This window comes from Pistacia vera, unplaced genomic scaffold (genome assembly GCF_008641045.1).
Source record: "Pistacia vera cultivar Batoury unplaced genomic scaffold, PisVer_v2 Contig471, whole genome shotgun sequence".
NCBI classification, from domain to species: domain Eukaryota; kingdom Viridiplantae; phylum Streptophyta; class Magnoliopsida; order Sapindales; family Anacardiaceae; genus Pistacia; species Pistacia vera.
This window is the reverse complement of record NW_022196303.1, coordinates 138,707-159,982: the sequence shown is the minus strand read 5'-3', so window position 1 is coordinate 159,982 and position 21,276 is coordinate 138,707. Positions and strand designations below refer to the sequence as shown.

At 35.0% G+C, this 21,276-nt stretch overlaps 4 protein-coding genes across 4 annotated transcripts; all 4 read left to right on the top strand.

The window, feature by feature from the left end:
• The first annotated feature begins 8,358 nt into the window (after nt 1-8,358).
• LOC116146090 (F-box protein SKIP23-like) lies at nt 8,359-9,731 on the top strand. Its single transcript, XM_031431503.1, has 2 exons — nt 8,359-8,467; nt 8,630-9,731. The coding sequence occupies exons 1-2, from the start codon at nt 8,359-8,361 to the stop codon at nt 9,529-9,531; spliced, it is 1,011 nt and encodes a 336-aa protein (XP_031287363.1). The 3' UTR covers nt 9,532-9,731.
• A 2,203-nt stretch (nt 9,732-11,934) lies between these two features.
• On the top strand, nt 11,935-13,039 carry LOC116146089. Its single transcript, XM_031431501.1, has 2 exons — nt 11,935-12,709; nt 12,825-13,039. Exons 1-2 carry the CDS (start codon nt 11,935-11,937, stop codon nt 13,037-13,039), a joined length of 990 nt encoding a protein of 329 aa, XP_031287361.1.
• Nucleotides 13,040-17,732: 4,693 nt separating this feature from the next.
• LOC116146088 (F-box protein At4g35733-like) lies at nt 17,733-18,206 on the top strand. The gene has a single exon (XM_031431500.1). The coding sequence runs from the start codon at nt 17,733-17,735 to the stop codon at nt 18,204-18,206; it is 474 nt and encodes a 157-aa protein (XP_031287360.1).
• LOC116146087 (F-box protein SKIP23-like) lies at nt 18,206-18,886 on the top strand. The gene has a single exon (XM_031431499.1). It carries the CDS (start codon nt 18,206-18,208, stop codon nt 18,884-18,886), a length of 681 nt encoding a protein of 226 aa, XP_031287359.1.
• The last annotated feature ends 2,390 nt before the right edge of the window (nt 18,887-21,276 follow it).

The following is a 21,276-nucleotide window of genomic DNA, read 5'->3' as shown; positions in this document are numbered from 1 at the left end:
GTTTGGAAAGAGGAGACATTTGATGAGTTTGATGGCATAGGCTAGTGTCTATTGCTATCTAATTTGTATTTGATTGCAATTTGAATGAATGATCAACTTTGTAATGAAATTTGGGAGACAAAAATTCTAGTATTATATTATTGTAGGACGTGCAACGACTTTAAAGAAACTAATGTCGCCTGGACACGGCACGCTATGTTCTCAAAATTTCGTTAGAGCAACGCCCACAGTGCGTCAGATAAAAAGTTAGTGAAAGTAAGGGATAATCAAATGTGAATGCAGATTATAAGTGGGAAATGTTATTGCGGCAAACTTACGTGGAAATTGTGATCCACTCTTAAACAAGTCTACTCCTATTTTTTTATGTTCTTCGGTTGGCTTCCACGGGGACAATATCTTTCGTATTAATATAAATTGTGAAAGTTGTGATGTAAAGATTATCAACTTTGAAGGAATATAAGATTCAATTAAATTTCCTACTTTTCTTCCTCTTGTGATCAAAACTTGCTATAATTCAATTGACATTGCCATGGACAACTCCCTGAACATCTACTCGCTACAATCGCAGAATTCCTCAACACACGAATCGAAACCCTCTGTTTCCGGGCTTGTTGGAACATTTCGTTCCTCAGTTCCTCCACTCCCGCACTCTCGCATTTCAAGATTCCCTCCCGCCAGGCATGACAGATGACGGCCACCTTGAACTCACCGAATCAACTGTTTACGCCATTCAACCCCTGGACAAATCCACCGAAACTGGTTGGTCAAAGTAGAAGAGTCAAACTCTGGCAAAATCCAAGTCATGGATCCCCTGTTTAAACTTGTATAAAAAACTCTTCCGAGATGTTGCCCGAGTCTTTAACTTGCTGGATTATCGCGTCAAGGAATTGCCAAATCCTTTCGACTCGAGATGGTATCAAATTCTATCCTTTTTACGTTGAAAAGGCGTCTCTCTTCAGATGATGATATGCTGGTGAGTTCGTACTAATGGCGTTGATTAGTGAAGGCCGAGTGGGCGTGTGGGGAAGCAAAGACGAGAGATGGGCGATCATAGAATTTGGTTATGAAAGTTTTTACTGTAAAGATATCATTTATCACAACAAGAAGAAACTCTACGCTAGGGATTCGACGGCTTACTGTGCAGTGGATCCCAAGTCCTGAACGTCACTGAAGCTGCCACGGCTCCTGGAAAATCCCAATCACATCTTATGATGCACCTCTGGTAAAATCAAGGGATGATCTGTTTGATCAACACGTATTGGTATACAAATACTACCAACATGGTTCTCTCTTGGGTCGGATTCGTTGGATGTTTCACAACTTGACGACGAGAAATGCGAGTGGATTGAAGAAGATGGATTGAAAGATCAAGTGTTGTTTTTAGGTGAAGATGTTTCGTTCATGCTTTCAGCGAAAGAATTTCCTGCGTGTAAAGGGAATAGCGGTTACTTGATGTATATGGATTGTGTGGAGTTGAGTTTGATTTTTTATCTTCCACAGAGGATGTTGCGTATTTTGACTTGGAGGATTCGTCGCCGGGATCTCAACCGGGGGCTCTTCAAAATATTGGGAGGATTTCTGGCCTCTACCCACTTGGTTCGGGGCAGAAGACGAATTTGAAGTTGAGCATGGTTGAAAAGATCACGCATGCAGATGCATAAGTTTGAATTTTCTTTCATAGGTAAAATGTCAAACTAAAGATGAAGACATGCAGCGAGAACAAGATTGTACTTATACGAATTTTGTCGATCCTTTCCACATTATAATATATTTAATTAAGTTGTATAAAATGTTGTTCCAAGTTAAATAAAGAGTAATCCACTAAATGTCTTTCCAATCCCATTAATTACTTTTCTTTTATTTAATTTGACAAATAATACTCTTATAAATAAAAAAATATATTATATTTCCCTAATTAAAATTCGTACTAGAATTTAAAAAAAAAAAATCTTTTCTGTGTTCGAGTCAATTGAATACATTTTAAATCATAGCCTCACCCAACATTTTTTATAATCTTTTTTCATTTTAAAATGAAAAAAAATCTATCAAAATCATTGTTTTCCACAATACAAATATTTAATCCCTTTTCTTCAATTCATGTCACAAATTTCATAGCATGTGTCTTCTTATGAGTTGTATGTTCATCGAATGAGTAATTCATTTACATTAGTCTTAATGGTTTTCATATATATATGATATATATATGAAAAAATTCTTTCTCATATTTCAAATGTAAATGATTCAAAGAAAGAAAAAGATAAACAGACTTCTTCATTTTGTATTAATTATAAGAAATAATCCTAGTTACGACTAGTTATAGAAAAAATAAAAATAAAAAAAACATTAACACCCTCTGATGTTACCCAAACCTAGGTTTCATCCAAAAGTAAAAGATTAATACACAGTTATGCGGCTGACCCTTTATTAAAGAGCCATTACATTAAGCTACAACTTAATGTTGAGATTTATTGAAAGTTTGAAACCCACTGGCACGTCCATGCATGGCGCCTCTATAAGCTTTGCATTCTGAGTTGCCGACTTTTATTTCGTAAATGTTTTAAGAAATACTGAAAATGACAACTTATTAGTAGATGGATTCAACCATGCGTCCATGCATATATATATGTAGAGTCCTTCTGAAATGTTTCTTTGAAAAGTAACAGATTAAATAAAGTATCACTTCTACATAAAACAATAATTTTTTTCTAGTATTTATTGAGCCATTTCACCTTAATTAAGGCAACGACCTCAACTCAACCACCTCTGATGATTCATCATCAGATGTCTATTTCAACCCAACTACAACATATATAGTTAGTCAAAATCCAAAGAGTTCTACTCCGTGCAATGGCATACGGGTTACACATGATATGACTAATACTGCTAATTATAAATGAGTTTAATTGATTTATAATACTATATATATTGACGATGTTACGTACGTTGTTTGTGGTTGATTTCTTTAGACTCTATCGGCATTCATCCATGGTACTTGCAGCTAATTAGGGATTTGAATTTTACTTTTTTTTTTTTTTTTTTTTTTTTTACAAGTTAAGATCATCAACAGCTGATTGAGGAATTTCTTTTTTTTTTTCAACATTACTGCTTGATCAGCCGATCAATCATGTCCTGAAACCAACACCCATTTAACTTAAGGTTACGACACCTGGGATGACTTTAAAAAACATTATTCTTATGTTCTAACGTTTATTATAATATAATTACTATTCATTAAAAAATAATAATAATTAATAATAAGTAAACGACTATTGTTAACAAGTAATAGTATTATATGATAATTTAAACTGATTATATAATATATATATATATATATATAATATTTCCATGTTTAAATGTGAATGAATCAGAGAAAGAATAAACAACTTTCTCATTTGTATTAATTCTAAGAAATAATCCTAGTTACAACTAGTTTCAAATGTGAACACTAGAGGGTTTGGCATTCTAAACTAGTTGTAAAATCGCAGAGCTAAATAGAAAATTAGAGTGATCATCATGAACTTCATCAAAAGCATCATCAGTAATGTTAAAACCCCATTTCCTAATTTAGTTAATTAATATCTTTCTAATTGGTTTTTGGCACTTGTTGTAAGAAAGGGGTATTTTTGTCAGTTTTAAAGTTGCGTTAAGGGGTAGAAACAAAGAAATAAATTCTGATGGGTTTGCAAGTACAAGAGGGAAAAATCTGGACATTATTGTCAGGAGAAGCTTAGGTGGCGGGGTTAGACTGAATTAAGAGATTTTTGAGGGGCAGAAATAATTTCAGAAAAATTGTTTGTTTTTAAAGATAAAAAAAAAAAAAAAAAAAAAGCAGTTCCGCCCAAAATGAAGAAGAAGAAAAACGAGAGCAGAAAAAAAGAAAGGAAAGGAGAAGGAGAGGAGGAGGAGAAGAGAGAGGAGAGAAAGGAGAAAATATAAAAGAAGGAGAAGAGAAGAAAGAGTGGGTTCGGCCGAGAGATAGAGTGAGAGAGGAAGAGAAGAAAACCAAAAACAAAAAGAAAGGGAGAGGGAGAGGAATATAAGTTTTGGAGTCTGTGAACAGTGCATCATCAAATGGTGATCTGGAGTCGTTTGCCGTCGATCGTTCTGATTTTTGGATATGTTGTTCATGAAACACAACTCTACATTCTGAACGGTGGAGATCGAAATCCAACGCACTGTAATAGACATTCAATTATAGGATTAGAAGAGTGAGTGGCAAAAATCAAACATTTTCTCAATATTTCGAGGCGTGCATGTGTTAATTGTTGAGTTCTGTTTCTAAGATACGAAGGATTTTACATGCAGGAGATACATTGCATCCAAATGCTGAAATTCATGTCGCATGTGTAAGTCGTGTTTCCATTTTATTGTTTGAATGAGATTTCTTGGGTATGTGTTATATGATGCATGCGATGATGGTTGGATTATGGTTTATGAATTTTATGTCCGCCGAAATTATACATGTAGTGTGGCTGGTTTTATATGCGGTATAGGTTGCATTTTTGTTGAATAAAAACTGAATTGGAGGCTGAATTACATGGTCTAGACTGTATTTTTGACTACTAAATTATGCAGGTAAAGGTGGTTGGGATTTCATATATATTATATATATAAAACTTTTTGGCTTGACTGGGAAATTAAATTGAAACTTACAAATCTGATTATTTGGATGGTGTATTGAGTTATGCATGTGAGGTTTTTATATATATAATGTGGTGAATAATCTCTCGGTAAAAGGGAAAATGGGGTGCTTTTTGTCAGTTTTGAAGTATGTTCTAAAAACTTGCATTTTACCCCTATTTTCCATGAAATATAATATGGCATGATTTTTCCTTATATGAAATATCTTATATTATTATTATTATTATTTTTGCTCTTGGGTTTAGTTATCATTATAATGTGTTATATGAGTTTGACTTTAAAGTGATATTGCTTATGATTTGTATCGGTTATATACTAAGATCATGTGACGTTGAAATAATTTTCAATCTGGGTTAAACTGTCAGGTCTAAAATAGTTCAGAAAATTGCATTTCACCCCTATATGTGACTTTTGAATATTATGCATATATGTATAAGGGTGTTAATGAGCCGAGCCAAGCCGAGTTTTTAGCTTAACAAGCTCGGCTCGTGAAAGAGAGAATATTCGAGCCGAGCCGAGCCATATATTATTAGACTCGGCTCGGCTCATAAAGGTTTTGATACTATTCAAGCCGGTTTTCAAGCCGAGTTTGAGCCGGTCGTGAGCCAACTCCAAAAAATCAAATTTTTTTTTTTTGAAAATTTGCTGGACAGCACACATTGATTGTTGAAGGTTTTGACAAATTTTAACTTTCATTTATTTTGTCAAACTGATTATTTATTTTTCGCACACTTTGTCTTTCCTTCTTCAGATCCTCCAACACCTTCTGTCTTTGCTTCTACATGGAGAAAGATTAGTTGGTTTCGTTATATTCCTCTCATTCCTTTTATCAGTTGAAGGTCTTCTTTAGAAGATTTGGCCGTAGGACTAACTTTGTTGAAGAATTTTGCTTTTACCCTTCTTTGAAAACTTTCTATAACAGAACCGTTTACTTTCTTGGGCGTAAATTCGCCGCCGCCGCCATTACTCTCTTCCTATTTTTCCCCTTCACCACCACCTCTTCATCATCTCTTCCTCCCAACAATATCCCCAACAAGATGCCGCAATTCCGAATCAATCCTGACTCGTCACCATATGAACCATAACTAGCCCTTGATGGAGATTGATAAGGCTTTGCATTCACAGACTTTGAAGAAACTCAAAACTCACCGATTACGAAGTCCGATGATCCGAATGAAGATGACGAGAAGTTTGACGAAATCGGACGGAAATTTTGTGCTGAGATGGACAAGAAAATCATGAGTTTGGGAGGAGTTTCAAGTTTCAACTTTTACGGCAAGGGTTCATTTGGCGAATGAATTCGATATTTGGGGATTTAATAACGGGGTATTTTGGTATTTTTTAAAACTTGTGTTGCATAATTTAATTAAATCCCAGTACTTCAGAAACATAAAAAAACCCCCTGGGATTTCGAGCTAGACTCGGCGCGAGCCTAACGAGCCGATTCGAGCGGCTCACGAGCGACTCGGCCCGTTAAGCACACCTTATTATGTATGATCTATAGGCACATAGTAAATACTGACTTACATGTTACTGAGATTAAGTATGAGATGAAGTGGGTTTCAAACCACTACATAGTGCCCAACCCCCTTATGATGTTGATTTGGTTCTACGCATGCATATGATTTGATATTGCTGGCCCAAGTGGGTCGAAGGCTGAGCGAGGTAGATATCGCTTCATATGATGACATTGCAGCCCAAGTGGGTCGAAGGCTTGAGGGAGACAGATATCGATCATATGATTGATATTACTGGCCCAAGTGGGTCGAAGGCCCGAGCGAGGCAGATATCGCTACACATGATTTAATTTGCCGACTCAAGTGGGTCGAAGGCCTAAGCGAGGCAGATATCGCTACACAGGGATATGATTTTCTGACCGAGTGATGCTTAGATCACTAGATCGAAGGCTTGAGCGGTGACCGATTTGCCTAGCAGGATGGATTAATGGTTCAACCCGCACAATGTTAGATCTTGCCGGGTTGGGCAGATTTACCCTTAGGTACTAGTTGTGGTGAGAGATTTCTGTTATAATATCATAATCAGATTTAGAATGTTCAAAATCACATTCAGTTTTTAGCATCTGTGATGAGTGATAGTCTCAATATAAGTTTTTAGAATAATTAAGAGAGCTTTCAGTATTAGCCACAGTTCAGATAAGATACCAACTTATAGTTTTCAGTATCAGTAAAAGCTATAGTATTCAGTTTAAAGTTCAGTTATCAGCATAAAGTTTACAGTATTCCAAAATCTTATTAGTGCATACTTTCAGAAAAAATCAGCTTTCAATTTAATCCATCACAATAGTTATAAATTTAGTTACTAGATTTGTTTTGTAAATCATGAGTGTTATTGAATGATGGTTTGGATGTTTGCACCATGACTAGTAGAGTTATATTCAAATCATATGCATTCTGAGTGATGACATAGATGGTTGCAGCATGACTTATGGAAACATTGTTCCCAGAGCATAAGCATTTACAGCTATGTTTTCAAGTTTCCAAAGAAAGAATTTTTGCATTCAAGATGTGGCTATAATTCAGAATTTGTTTTCGCTTAAATGATGAGATTACAGTAGTATTAGCAATATTAAGAACGAGTTATACAATGCATACAAGAATGATTTAATTACTTTATACAAGTTCATAGAATCATGTTGTTTCGGATTTCATAATAACTATTGCATGCCATGACTATTGTTTGAATAATGTTTTGCAAACTCTCCCAAATCCCCCACTCACTGAGTATTTCAGCTCACCTCTTTTAAACAATCTTTTCCCCAGGTTCACAGGAAGAGTTCTGCTGAGGAGCGTTTCCTCTCGAGGTTGGGCCACACGTCATCGACTCATCATGTGTGTAAAAATATCATACATGTTCCGCTACAGAATTATGTTTTATCCCTATGTTTATCTCCTGTGTGATTATAAAAGATATGAAGATCTGATACCACCGTTTTTGATTTTATGAACGTACGGGTTAGATTTCAGATTTTCAAATGTATGTATGTATATATATATAATATATATATATTATATATATATATATATATTATATATAATTATATATATATATGTTAGATTTCAGAATTTCAAATATATATATATATTATATATATATATATATCTTATGTGTTTATGCTTTCAAAATGAATCCAAGCGAATGTTTTATGGAAAAATATTTAGAATCAGGTTTTTAGATTTCCACATGGCACGTCTTGGCCACCCGAGTCTCATAGGTGCGCTGAAGCTTATGGGATAGGGAGTGTCGAGGCGGATGCACCGGAGCTTATGAGATAGGGAGCGTCGAGGGGGGGTCGTGTCAAAAATAAACACAATTCTTTTTACACCTGCAAACTCTTTTGTGAAATAAAGAACGATAATCCGAACCAGCAAACTCAAGGACACTGAAATCGCTTAACTCGTCACCTTTCTCAAGTCAACTAACACAAGTCCGAACACTTAGTCAAATCCAGCAAATTCAAGGACCTGGGTAACTTCTTGGGCAAGTTTTTTATAGGACTGGAACTTTTTCAGAGTTTTGACTCCTTAACTCGGACTACCCACGTGTTTGGTGGTTTTGAAAGTGTTGGAGATTTTGGTAAGGGGTTAATGGCGTAAACGGTGGACGAGTGAGCAAATTTGTGTGTTGAGGATAGGGTTGTGGGTTGATAGGGCTTGAGCGACAAGGAGAGAGGGGAAGTTGAGAACAGTAAGTGGAGAAATGGGCTTTGGAGGGGATGAGACTGAGCGCAGAAATGAATGGCAACGGCGCGGAAAAACAGAGGAGATCGATTGTGCGGGGAGGAGGTTGGCGACTAAGAGGGTACAAGGTTTGGGAGACTTACCGAATTGACCGTGGTCGTGTTTATGTCCATGGTTGGGAAAGATGAAACCGTACCGTAATTCCGAGGATCCTAACTGAAGAAGACGAAGAGGTTTATCAGAGACTGAGTTTGGTGAGTGGTTTACATTCTGAAACCGAAAATCTCCAGATTCTGGCTTTATATGTGACCTGCGCAAAGCCCAGTGGGCCCAATGTGGGGTCGGGCTGTGCACCCAAGGGGCGCCCAATAGAAAGGATGGCAGAAACTCTTCCGAGATGTTGCCCGAGTCTTTTAACTTGCTGGATTATCGCGTCAAGGAAGTTGCTAAATCCTGTCGACTCGAGATGGTATCAAATTCTAATCCTTTTTACGTTGAAAAGGCTATCGTCTGTTCAGATGATGATAAAGCTGGTGAGTTCGTACTAATGGCGTTGATTAGTGAAGGCCGAGTGGGCGTGTGGCGAAGCAAAGACGAGAGATGGGCGATTATAGATTTTGGTTATGAAAGTTTTTACTGTAAAGATATCATTTATCACAACAAGAAACTCTACGCTATGGGATTCGACGGCATCACTGTGGCAGTGGATCCCAAGTCTCTAAACGTCACTGAAGCTGCCGCAGCTCCTGGAAAATCCCAATCACATCTTATGATGCACTCTCTGGTAAAATCAAGGGATGATTTGTTTCTGATCAACAAGTATTGGTTATACAAATACTACCAACATGGTCCTCTTTTGGGTCGGATTTGTTTGGATGTTTTCAAGCTTGACGAAGAGAAATGCGAGTGGATTGAAGAAGATGGATTAAAAGATCAAGTGTTGTTTTTAGGTGAAGATGGTTCGTTCATGCTTTCAGCGAAAGAACTCCCTGCGTGTAAAGGGAATTGCGGTTACTTGATGTATATGGATTTGGGTGGAGCTGATTTTAAATTTTATCACCCCACAGAGGCTGTTGCGTATTTTGACTTGGAGGATCCGTCGCCGAGATCTCAACCGGCGGCTCTTTCAAAATATTCAGAGGCATTTTGGCCTCCACCCACTTGTCTCAGACAGAAGCAGAATTCCTGCTGAATGAATGTAAAGTTTATTTTTTTATTTTTTTCTTAATTTTATTTTGATTGTAACCGCCTCATCCATCGGAGAAGTAGAATTTGAAGCTGAGCATGGTTGAAAAATCATGCATCCATGATGTATAAGTTTGAATTTTCTTTTCAATGTCAAATGTTTACAGGATTATTTAATCATGTAGTCAAATTCAATCCAAATTAGTACTGTAATAACACATGGTTTTCTTAATATGTGTTCTATGTAGAATTAAGAATAGAAATATAATTGAATTAGGAATTAAAAATAAAATTTATAAATTTTGAGTCCTATTAAAAATAGTATCTCATATATTATCTATAAAAAATGAGTTAAATCCTCAAGTTAAAAAATTCAAAAAAATAGAAAGAAAAACCAAACCGGAGGTTCAGAAAAACATAGCTAATATGTGAGGCTTGTAAGAGACTCTTTCAATTTTTCCTTTCTTCTTCGTAGTGAAATTTTGCTCTTATATTAGTTTATTTATTTGCTATTGATTCGCTTTATCTTCGTTTTCCTAGATTTAGGGTTTGTTAGCATCCAATTAAGTCTGACAACATTTTCAGGTTAAAATACTAAAATTATATTCAAAGTTCCAAAGTGATGATAATAACATAGCGATGTTATAGTTCCCAAACGTCATGATCTCCCATCCCTAGGCTATGAGCCATTACATTTGTCTTTTCATCTTTTAATTATTTATTTTCTTCCTCATCTCATCGACCTGGTGAAGACTCGTGAAGTTTATGCAAATCTCCAATTGATTCAAAGCGTAACTTATAAGAGAAAATAATTCTTCTGTTTACTTCTATTTCATTTAGCTAACGGGATTAATTAGATTAATTAAAATATTATATGCATGGGACACAAAAGAATTATGGTGTTTATTTGTTGTACGATCAATCCTCAAAACGCTTATTCACGTGTTATTCTGTCTTAAGTTAATTTTATTTACAAATTTGTTATAAATTTATTTTTCACCTAGATTAAGGATTGATTTTTGATGCAAACCACACTTGTACATGAAAAACAAACACAAAAAAACAATAAAAGACAATAAACATAGAATTTGTATATAGCATCCGAACTACTTTAAAAATTTCTTGTTATTTTTTTTATTTTATTTTTTTTGTCGTTTGTGTTTTTTATTCATTGATCCAACATCGCATTGCAGATTTCATACAATTTGTTACACATGTTTCATCACGGAATCTAGTATTTTTTATTGGTGCAAATCACAATATTTTTTTTTAATTATTATTATTATGATAATATATTGCCAATTATCCTAATAATTTGCATTCCAAAAAAAAAAAAGACTACATTATATTAGTGATTTATTTGTTTTTAAATTCAGTAACTTATGTTAATTCATAGTTAATAACTAAATATTTGTCAAAAATTGGATTCTCATTTCTTTAATTTAAAATAACAGGGGAGAGATAAATAAGTATACTCTCTTTTTCTTTTCTTAATTTCTACGTTTTCTAAATGTACTTCTTTTTCCACTTTTCTTAATTTCTAATCAAACAAAAGACAAAGACTAAGTTGGTGGGTGGACATGCAGCCGAGAAAAAGATTGAACATTTATAGAGTGATTGACAATTTCCCACGCAAGGTTTGCGTAATTATATTTTTCCACCTATAAATTTTGAGAAAAACAAGTTATCACCCATGTCAATCTCTGTCAATGAAATATGTTACCTGATAGTGGTAAAGTTGTAAAAAGACTATAATACCCGTAACAATTTGACTTTATAATTTGTAACGAGACTGAATAACTTTTTTCCACACAAACTTTGTTATATGTATTTTTCGTACTTGGTTGGGTGCGATTTTGGCCTAATCGCACTTGATTGGTGCGAAATTGCTGGGTGCGATTCTAGCCACTGGCCAACTATTTTGTTTTAAGTTTTTTAAAAATTTTTTTAACTTTAATTACTGACTTTATTTTTAATTTATTAACCCTTAAATTAATATAAACCAAACTAAGGCTGAAAAATAAATTTAATAAAGTTTGGATAGGAAAATGTTATTCAATATCATTGAAAAATATAAAGTCAAATAGTGAAGGGTAAATAATTTTTTAATAGTTTTACCCCTGTTATTGATAGATTCCATGGATCAAGATTGAAGATGGGTGGGAAATTGTTTTTCTAAAAGTTTATGGGTGAAAAAATGTAATTACGGCAAACCTTGCATGGGAAATTGTCATTCACTCTTAAACTCCTTTTCTTTATTCTACTTCAGTAGGCTTCCAAGTTACCTTTATCCTTTCGTATTAATATAAATTATGATGTTAAAGCTTATCAACTTTGAAGGATTCAATTAGAATTTCCTACTTTCTTCTTCCTCTTGTAACCAAAATTTGCTAATTCAATTGCCATTGCCATGGATAATCTCCCTGAACATCTACTCGCTACAATCGCAGAATACCTCAACACACGAATCGAAACACTCTGTTTTCGCGCTGCTTGTAACTCATTTCGTTCCTCAGTCCCTCCTCCACTCCCGCCACTCTCGCATTTCAAGATTCCCTTCCCGCCAGGCATGACAGACGACGGCCACCTTGAACTCACCGAATCAACTGTTTACGCCATTCAACCCCTGGACAAATCCACCGAAACATGGTGGGTTAAAGTAGAAGAGTCAAACTCTGGCAAAATCCAGGTCATGGATCCCCTGTTTAAACTTCGTATCAAAAACTCTTCCGAGATGTTGCCCGAGTCTTTCAACTTGCTGGATTATCGCGTCAAGGAAGTTGCTAAATCCTGTCGACTCGAGATGGTATCAAATTCTAATCCCTTTTACCTTGAAAAGGCTGTCGTCTCTTCAGATGATGATAATGCTGGTGAGTTCGTACTAATGGCGTTGATTAGTGACGGCCGAGTGGGCGTGTGGGGAAGCAAAGACGAGAGATGGGCGATCATAGATTTTGGTTATGAAAGTTTTTACAGTAAAGATATCATTTATCACAACAAGAAACTCTACGCTATGGGATTCGACGGAGTTACTGTGGCAGTGGATCCCAAGTCTCTGAACGTCACTGAAGCTGCCGCGGCTCCTGAAAAATCCCAATCACATCTTATGATTCACTCTTTGGTAAAATCAAGGGATGATCTGTTTCTGATCAACACGTATTGGCTATACAAATACTACCAACATGGTCCTCTCTCGGGTCGGATTCATTTGGATGTCTTCAAGCTTGACAAACAGAAATGCAAGTGGATTGAAAGATCAAGCGTTGTTTTTAGGTGAAGATGGTTCTTTCATGCTTTCAGCCAAAGAATTTACTGCGTGTAAAGGGAATTGCGGTTACTTGATGTATATGGATTTGCGCGGAGTTGAGTTTGATTTTTATCCTCCCACAGAGGATGTTGCGTATTTTGACTTAGAGGATCCGTCGGTGGGATCTCAACCGGGGGCTCTTTCAAAATATTGGGAGGCTTTCTGGCCTCCACCCACTTGGCTCAGGCAGAAGCAGAATTCCCGCTGAATGAATGTAAATTTTTTTTTTTTTTTCCTTAATTTTTTATTTTGATTGTAACTGCCTACTCAATCGGAGAAGATGAACTTGAAATTTAACATGGTTGAAAAGATCATGCATGCAGATGTTTACAGGATTATTTATGTTATCTTGCAGGGTCTTATTTATTAATTGTCGATCCCTATGTTCCGAAAGATTTAATTAAACGTAGTCATGAAGAATTATATTCAAGTTCGAAAGTGATGGATTATAATTTATAACATTATTTTCTTATCTTAATTTATACTTTTATTAATTGGTCATTAATAAATATACTCTCTTTTCCAGTTTTCTTAATTTCTATAAACTAAAGATGAAGACAATACAATATCCGAGACTCGAATCAACCATTACGTAACTCAAATTACGAATGATTGACTCCATATGCCATGCAAGGACTCTGTAATGCTCATTTTAATATATTCTTCATTAATTAATATCAGGCCTGCAAGGACTCTGTAATATATTCTTCATTAAATTAATATCAGGCCTGCAATGACTCTGTATTTTATATTTATGTATATTAGTTCTTGTCAGTTTTGTGGAGAATTTTCCTTCACATTGTTGATTCATTTTTCAACTCTTTTTTAGTTATCTATTCATTGATGTATCTTACTAAATAAAAATAACATCTTTTTTAATCACTTATAAGTTGTACTTGTATATACTATATATATAATTACTTTTTAACTCCTTCGTAAGTACTTGTATATTATTTTACTTAAATTTGATAATAATACTCTTATAAATAAAAAAATGTTATACGGAAAGATATTTCTCCTAAATAAAAGTTCATACTAGAATTTTGAAAAAAAAAACCTTTTCTGTTTCAAGTCATCAATTGAATTTTACTTAAAAACATTTAAATCATAGCCCTCACCCATATTTTTTGCAACATTTTTTATAATCTTTTCTTTCATTTTAAAATGAAATAAAATCTATCAAAATCATTTTTTTTTTTCCACAATACAAACATTTAATCCCATTTTCCACCGTTTATGTCGCAAAATTCATACGGATTAGTCTTCTTATAAGTGGTATCTTCATCAAATGAGTAATTAATTCATTTACAATGGCTTCAATTGGTTTTGGTATTACTTACGAAGGAGTTAAAAAGTAATTATATATATGGGTAATTTTGAAATTAATTTAGATTTATTCTGAACGAGGGATAGTTAGAGAATTATTGAAGTGCATATGGCAATGGCATCACTTTAAATAAGTCTATTTGTCTTCAGGTGAACACTTTTAACTGTACCCCATTTCAACTTAAGGCTATGACCTCAACTCAACTGCCTGGGATAACTATGAAAGAACATAATTAAATTTGTTTTGTTTTAGCGATTTTTATGTAATTAGTTATCCTTTAAAAAAATAGTTTTGATGCTTGATTTTGACACTAATGACTCGCATGTGTAAAGTACTAAGTTGTTCTTAAAAATTACACGTGAATGATTACGATAATCGAATATAAAGACTAAATAATAAATGAGATATAGTTTTTAAAGTGGTTCGGATGCTTAAAACGAATCCTACATCGACTGTTATTTTATATATGAGAGATTACAAGAGGTTGCATATAGCGAACAACAAACAGAGGTACAATAATTAAGTATTCAGATAGAATATTAAGTCAGTCTCTTTCTTGCAGGTTATCTTTGCTCTGAAAGTTAAAGATTACAATCAGAATGTAGGTTCAGTATCAGCATCCCGAAAATGAGAGGGGGGTGTTTTCTATTTATAGTAGAGGAATTCAAGGTAATGATTACAAATATGCAAGTGGGTAGATGTCGTGCAAGTCATTCCTTGCCTCCAATTGGCTGATAACTTAGGAGATATCCTCAAATTATCTGGGGCTTGGACAAGTGTGCGGCTCTCATTCACTTATAGACAAAACCAAAATCTGCTAAGTTGGTGACAACCATATTCTTCCTGTCTTGGGGCGACGTGGCAACTCCTGGATGGCGCAAAACCTTCCTGAACTCTAATTGGTGTTTACTAACGTGGGCTGACATTAGCCCTTATTTTTTAGGCATAACAAATAGTAATAAGTGAATGGTTAATGGTTAATAGATTAATAATATTACGTAGTCTTTAGGTAATTTAAACTAGTATATATATGTAATATGTCTCCTCTTCATGTTTCAAATGTACGTGAGTTGGGGGAAAGAAAATGTTAAACAAGTTTCCCCGTTTGTATTAATTGTAAGAAATAAACAAATTATAATTTTTTTTTTTTTTTAATCAAAGGGGCTGCCATTGGTATGATGTCCTTCTAAGTTTCATCCATAAAAGTAGCGATAGTATGACGTTTTGGTGGTTTTCTAAGTGTCAAAGATTTTGGTAAGGGGTTGGATGGTGCAAACAGTGGACTGGGTGAGCATAAATTTGGTTTTAAGGTTAGGGTTTGGGCTGACAGGGCTTGGGCGACATGGGCGGAGGGGAAGCTTGGGACCAGTAAGTGGAGAAATGGGTTTTGAAGGGGATGGGATTGAGCGCACAAATGAGATTTGTGTTAGGAGGCTTTTGGCGATTAGAGGAGTACGAGGCTTGGAAGATTTGCCCAATTCACAGTGGTTGTGTCCATAGTTAGGAAAGAAATAAAACCCTACCCTTAAATCCAAGGTGTCTAACTAAAGAAGACAAAGAGGTTTTATGAGAAATTGAATTCGGTGAGTGGTTTTACATTCTGAAACTGAAAATCTCAAGATTTTTGCTTGACATTGTGTCTTGGTCAAAGCCATAATAGGCCCGGGGGTGGGGGGGTGGGGTGGGCCCTCTATTTTAAAACCTAGACCAGATCAGTCAGATTGGGAACTGGGCCCTAATATGGTCCACTGAAACCTTAAAACCCATTTTAGCCATTAGACTGGATTAACTCGTGGTTGAACAAGTGGGAACAATGTCGAACCGTGGATCAACCACTAGGTCAAAGAATTGGTAGCTAAACCAATCTACTAAACTGCAATTTCATTTTCAATTTCACATGAAATTCCTAATTCCATTTCTAAATTCTGATTTCTCAGTTCGGCTATTCCTTCCCTAATCTCTTAATTGAATCATGCATTCGATCGGATCAACTCAACGAAACGATGACTTCAACTCGATGATTGACTCCGTGATAGCCTAATCCATGACTCCAAACCGAATGACGTCGCCACATCTCCTCTTCGCAACAACTCCCTTGGTTTGTGGTGGGTTTTGCTGTGGCGAATGGTGGTGTTTTTTAGTGGCTTAAGGTTTTCGTGGTGGCCTGGTGGTGGTTTCCTGGCCATATCCCAAGGGTGTGTTTGCTAGATTTCAAATATGTAGGGACTGATGTAATTTTCAAGGATATATCTATTAAGTTTCATACTAGAGTTTCCTGCTGATATCACCGATCCGACCCGCTAGCTGGACCACCCAACTAGAGGACCAGCCCCTTGATCAGGTCAAGGCCCGATCTGGGTATAAAAACATTGAATGGGCCCCCAATTAGAAAAGATTGACCCACTAAGTTGTTAGCTTACATTCACACGGCCGCAATGCAGAATTTTTTAGAATCATATTTGACAGCTGAAATGTTGCATTTTTTTTACTAGTTAAAACTTTACCCTAATTAACGCACTGATTGCAGTGAAATGCAAGGTATAATTTTGTATATCCCTCTGGTTAGGTAGCAGTTTGTATTGAATTATCTCCATGTTAAAAAGTATATTGTTTTTGACATGCTTATTTCTAGGTGACAGGAACTCAATGAAGAAGAGAAGCAAGTGTGAAATGCTAAGGCAGCTGAAGCAATGGAAGCATACAAGAAGGAATTGGAAGAGTACAACAAGTATGTGTAAGATTAATAGCATATATTTAAATATGAATTTATTCATGCAATTTCAATCATTGAATCACAAAAAAACAATATATATAGTCTCAATTCAATGATATACATATTAGTTTATAAAATACTGAATAAATAAAATTAGGGATTAGACAAACCTATTTGAGCCATTGTTGGATGCACAAGATCTTCCAAATTGAATTGATTGATTGTCGATCAATAGGTTTGTCTTCCTTTCTAGATACATGCAAATATGACGATATTTTAATGGGAATAATCCATTGTGTGTTTGGAAAGAGGACCTAGCATTTTAATAACCATTTGAATGAGTTTGATGGCATAGGCTAGTGTCTATTGCTATCTAACTTTGTATTTGATTGCAATTTGAATGAATGATCAACTTTGTAATGAAATTTGGGAGACCAAAAATTCTAGTATTACTATTATTGGTAGGACGTGCACCGACTTTAAAGAAACTAATGTCGCCTGGACACGGCACGCTATGTTCTCAAAATTTCGTATGAGCAACGCCCACAGTGCGTCAGATAAAAAGTTAGTGAAATGTAAGGGATAATCAAATGTGAATGCAGATTTATAAGTGGGAAAATGTTATTGCGGCAAACCTTACGTGGGAAATTGTGATCCACTCTTAAACAAGTCTACTCCTATTTTTTTATTGTTCTTCGGTTGGCTTCCACGGGGACCAGATTATCTTTCGTATTAATATAAATTGTGAAAGTTGTGATGTTAAAGATTATCAACTTTGAAGGAATATAAGATTCAATTATAATTTCCTACTTTCTTCTTCCTCTTGTGATCAAAACTTGCTATAATTCAATTGACATTGCCATGGACAATCTCCCTGAACATCTACTCGCTACAATCGCAGAATTCCTCAACACACGAATCGAAACCCTCTGTTTCCGGGCTGTTTGTAACTCATTTCGTTCCTCAGTTCCTCCTCCACTCCCGCCACTCTCGCATTTCAAGATTCCCTTCCCGCCAGGCATGACAGATGACGGCCACCTTGAACTCACCGAATCAACTGTTTACGCCATTCAACCCCTGAAAAAATCCACCGAAACTTGGTTGGTCAAAGTAGAAGAGTCAAACTCTGGCAAAATCCAAGTCATGGATCCCCTGTTTAAACTTCGTATAAAAAACTCTTCCGAGATGTTGCCCGAGTCTTTTAACTTGCTGGATTATCGCGTCAAGGAAATTGCCAAATCCTTTCGACTCGAGATGGTATCAAATTCTATCCTTTTTACGTTGAAAAGGCTGTCATCTCTTCAGATGATGATAATGCTGGTGAGTTCGTACTAATGGCGTTGATTAGTGAAGGCCGAGTGGGCGTGTGGGGAAGCAAAAACGAGAGATGGGCGATCATAGATTTTGGTTATGAAAGTTTTTACTGTAAAGATATCATTTATCACAACAAGAAACTCTACGCTATGGGATTCGACGGCTTTACTGTTGCAGTGGATCCCAAGTCTCTGAACGTCACTGAAGCTGCCACGGCTCCTGGAAAATCCCAATCACATCTTATGATGCACTCTCTGGTAAAATCAAGGGATGATCTGTTTCTGATCAACACGTATTGGTTATACAAATACTACCAACATGGTTCTCTCTTGGGTCGGATTCGTTTGGATGTTTTCAAACTTGACGACGAGAAATGCGAGTGGATTGAAGAAGATGGATTGAAAGATCAAGTGTTGTTTTTAGGTGAAGATGTTTCGTTCATGCTTTCAGCGAAAGAATTTCCTGCGTGTAAAGGGAATAGCGGTTATTTGATGTATATGGATTTGTGTGGAGTTGAGTTTGATTTTTATCCTTCCACAGAGGATGTTGCGTATTTTGACTTGGAGGATTCGTCGCCGGGATCTCAACCGGGGGCTCTTTCAAAATATTGGGAGGATTTCTGGCCTCTACCCACTTGGTTCGGGCAGAAGACGAATTTGAAGTTGAGCATGGTTGAAAAGATCACGCATGCAGATGCATAAGTTTGAATTTTCTTTTCAATAGTGTAAAATGTCAAACTAAAGATGAAGACATGCAGCCGAGAACAAGATTGAATACTTATACGAATTTTGTCGATCCTTTCCACATTATAATATTATTCTAATTAAGTTGTATATAATATGTTGTTCCAAGTTAAATAAAGAGTAATCCACTAAATGTCTTTCCAATCCCCATTAATTACTTTTCTTTTATTTAATTTGACAATAATACTCTTATAAATAAAAAATATATTATATTTCTCCTAATTAAAATTTCGTACTAGAATTTAAAAAAAAAAAATCTTTTCTGTTTCGAGTCAATTGAATACATTTTAAATCATAGCCCTCACCCAACATTTTTTATAATCTTTTCTTTCATTTTAAAATGAAATAAAATCTATCAAAATCATTGTTTTTCCACAATACAAATATTTAATCCCATTTTCTTCAATTCATGTCACAAATTTCATATGCATGTGTCTTCTTATGAGTTGTATGTTCATCGAATGAGTAATTCATTTACATTAGTCTTAATTGGTTTTTCATATATATATGTATATATATATGAAAAAATTCTTTCTCCATATTTCAAATGTAAATGATTCAAAGAAAGAAAAAGATAAACAGACTTCTTCATTTTGTATTAATTATAAGAAATAATCCTAGTTACGACTAGTTATAGAAAAAATAAAAATAAAAAACATTAACACCCTCTGATGTTACCCAAACCTAGGTTTTCATCCAAAAGTAAAAGATTAATACACAGTTATGCGGCTGACCCTTTATTAAAGAGCCATTACATTAAGCTACATACTTAATGTTGAGATTTATTGAAAGTTTGAAACCCACTGGCACGTCCATGCATGGCGCCTCTATAAGCTTTGACTTCTGAGTTGCCGACTTTTATTTCGTAAATGTTTTAAGAAATACTGAAAATGACAACTTATTAGTAGATGGATTCAACCATGCGTCCATGCATATATTATATGTAGAGTCCTTCTGAAATGTTTTCCTTTGAAAAGTAACAGATTAAATAAAGTATCACTTCTACATAAAACAATAATTTTTTTCTAGTATTTTATTGAGCCATTTCACCTTAATTAAGGCAACGACCTCAACTCAACCACCTCTGATGATTCATCATCAGATGTCTATTTCAACCCAACTACAACATATATAGTTAGTCAAAATCCAAAGAGTTCTACTCCGTGCAATGGCATACGGGTTCACACATTGATATTGACTAATACTGCTAATTATAAATGAGTTTAATTGATTTATATATACATATATATATTGACGATGTTACGTACGTTTGTTTGTTGGTTTGATTTCTTTAGACTCTATCTGGCATTCATCCATGGTACTTGCAGCTAATTAGGGATTTGAATTTTACTTTTTTTTTTTTACAAGTTAAGATCATCAACAGCTGATTGAGGAATTTCTTTTTTTTTTCAACATTTACTGCTTGATCAGCTGATCAATCATGTCCTGAAACCAACTACCCATTTCAACTTAAGGTTACGACTTACCTGGGATGACTTTAAGAAACCATTATTTCTTATGTTCTAACGGTTATTATTAATATAATTACTATTCATTAAAAAATAATAATAATAATAAGTAAACGACTATTGTTAACAAGTTAATAGTATTATATGATAATTTAAACTGATATATATATATATTTCCATGTTTCAAATGTGAATGAATCAGAGAAAGAATAAACAAACTTCTCTCGTTTGTATTAATTCTAAGAAATAATCCTAGTTACAACTAGTTTCAAATGTGTAACACTAGAGGGTTTGGCATTCTTAAACTAGTTGTAAAATCGCAGATGCTTAAATAGAAAATTAGAGTGATCATCATGAACTTCATCAAAAGCATCATCAGTAAAATTGTAAAACCCCATTTCCTAATTTAGTTAATTAATTATCTTTCTAATTGGTTTTTGGCACTTGTTGTAAGAAAGGGGTATTTTTGTCAGTTTTTAAAGTTGCGTTAAGGGGTAGAAACAAAGAAATAAATTCTGATGGGTTTGCATGTATCAAGAGGGAAAAATCTGGACATTATTGTCAGGAGAAGCTTAGGTGGCGGGGTTAGACTGAAATTAAGAGATTTTTGAGGGGCAGAAATAATTTCAGAAAAATTGTTTTTGTTTTAAAGATAAAAAAAAAAAAAAAAAAAGGGCAGTTCCGCCCAAAATGAAGAAGAAGAAAACGAGAGCAGAAAAAAAGAAAGGAAAGGAGAAGGAGAGAAGGAGGAGAAGAAGAGAGGAGAGAAAGGAGAAAAATAAAAAGAAGGAGAAGAGAAGAAAGAGTGGGTTCGGCCGAGAGATAGAGTGAGAGAGGAAGAGAAGAAAACCAAAAACAAAAAGAAAGGGAGAGGGAGAG

Coding starts and splice junctions, on each gene's coding strand:
- LOC116146090 (XM_031431503.1), top strand. CDS start 8,359: ATGGGCTTTGGAGGGGATGAGACTGAGCGCAGAAATGAATGGCAACGG. Junction 8,468..8,629: donor GGCGACTAAGAGGGTACAAG/GTTTGGGAGACT, acceptor GAAAATCTCCAG/ATTCTGGCTTTATATGTGAC.
- LOC116146089 (XM_031431501.1), top strand. CDS start 11,935: ATGGATAATCTCCCTGAACATCTACTCGCTACAATCGCAGAATACCTC. Junction 12,710..12,824: donor ATACAAATACTACCAACATG/GTCCTCTCTCGG, acceptor TCATGCTTTCAG/CCAAAGAATTTACTGCGTGT.
- LOC116146088 (XM_031431500.1), top strand. CDS start 17,733: ATGGACAATCTCCCTGAACATCTACTCGCTACAATCGCAGAATTCCTC.
- LOC116146087 (XM_031431499.1), top strand. CDS start 18,206: ATGGCGTTGATTAGTGAAGGCCGAGTGGGCGTGTGGGGAAGCAAAAAC.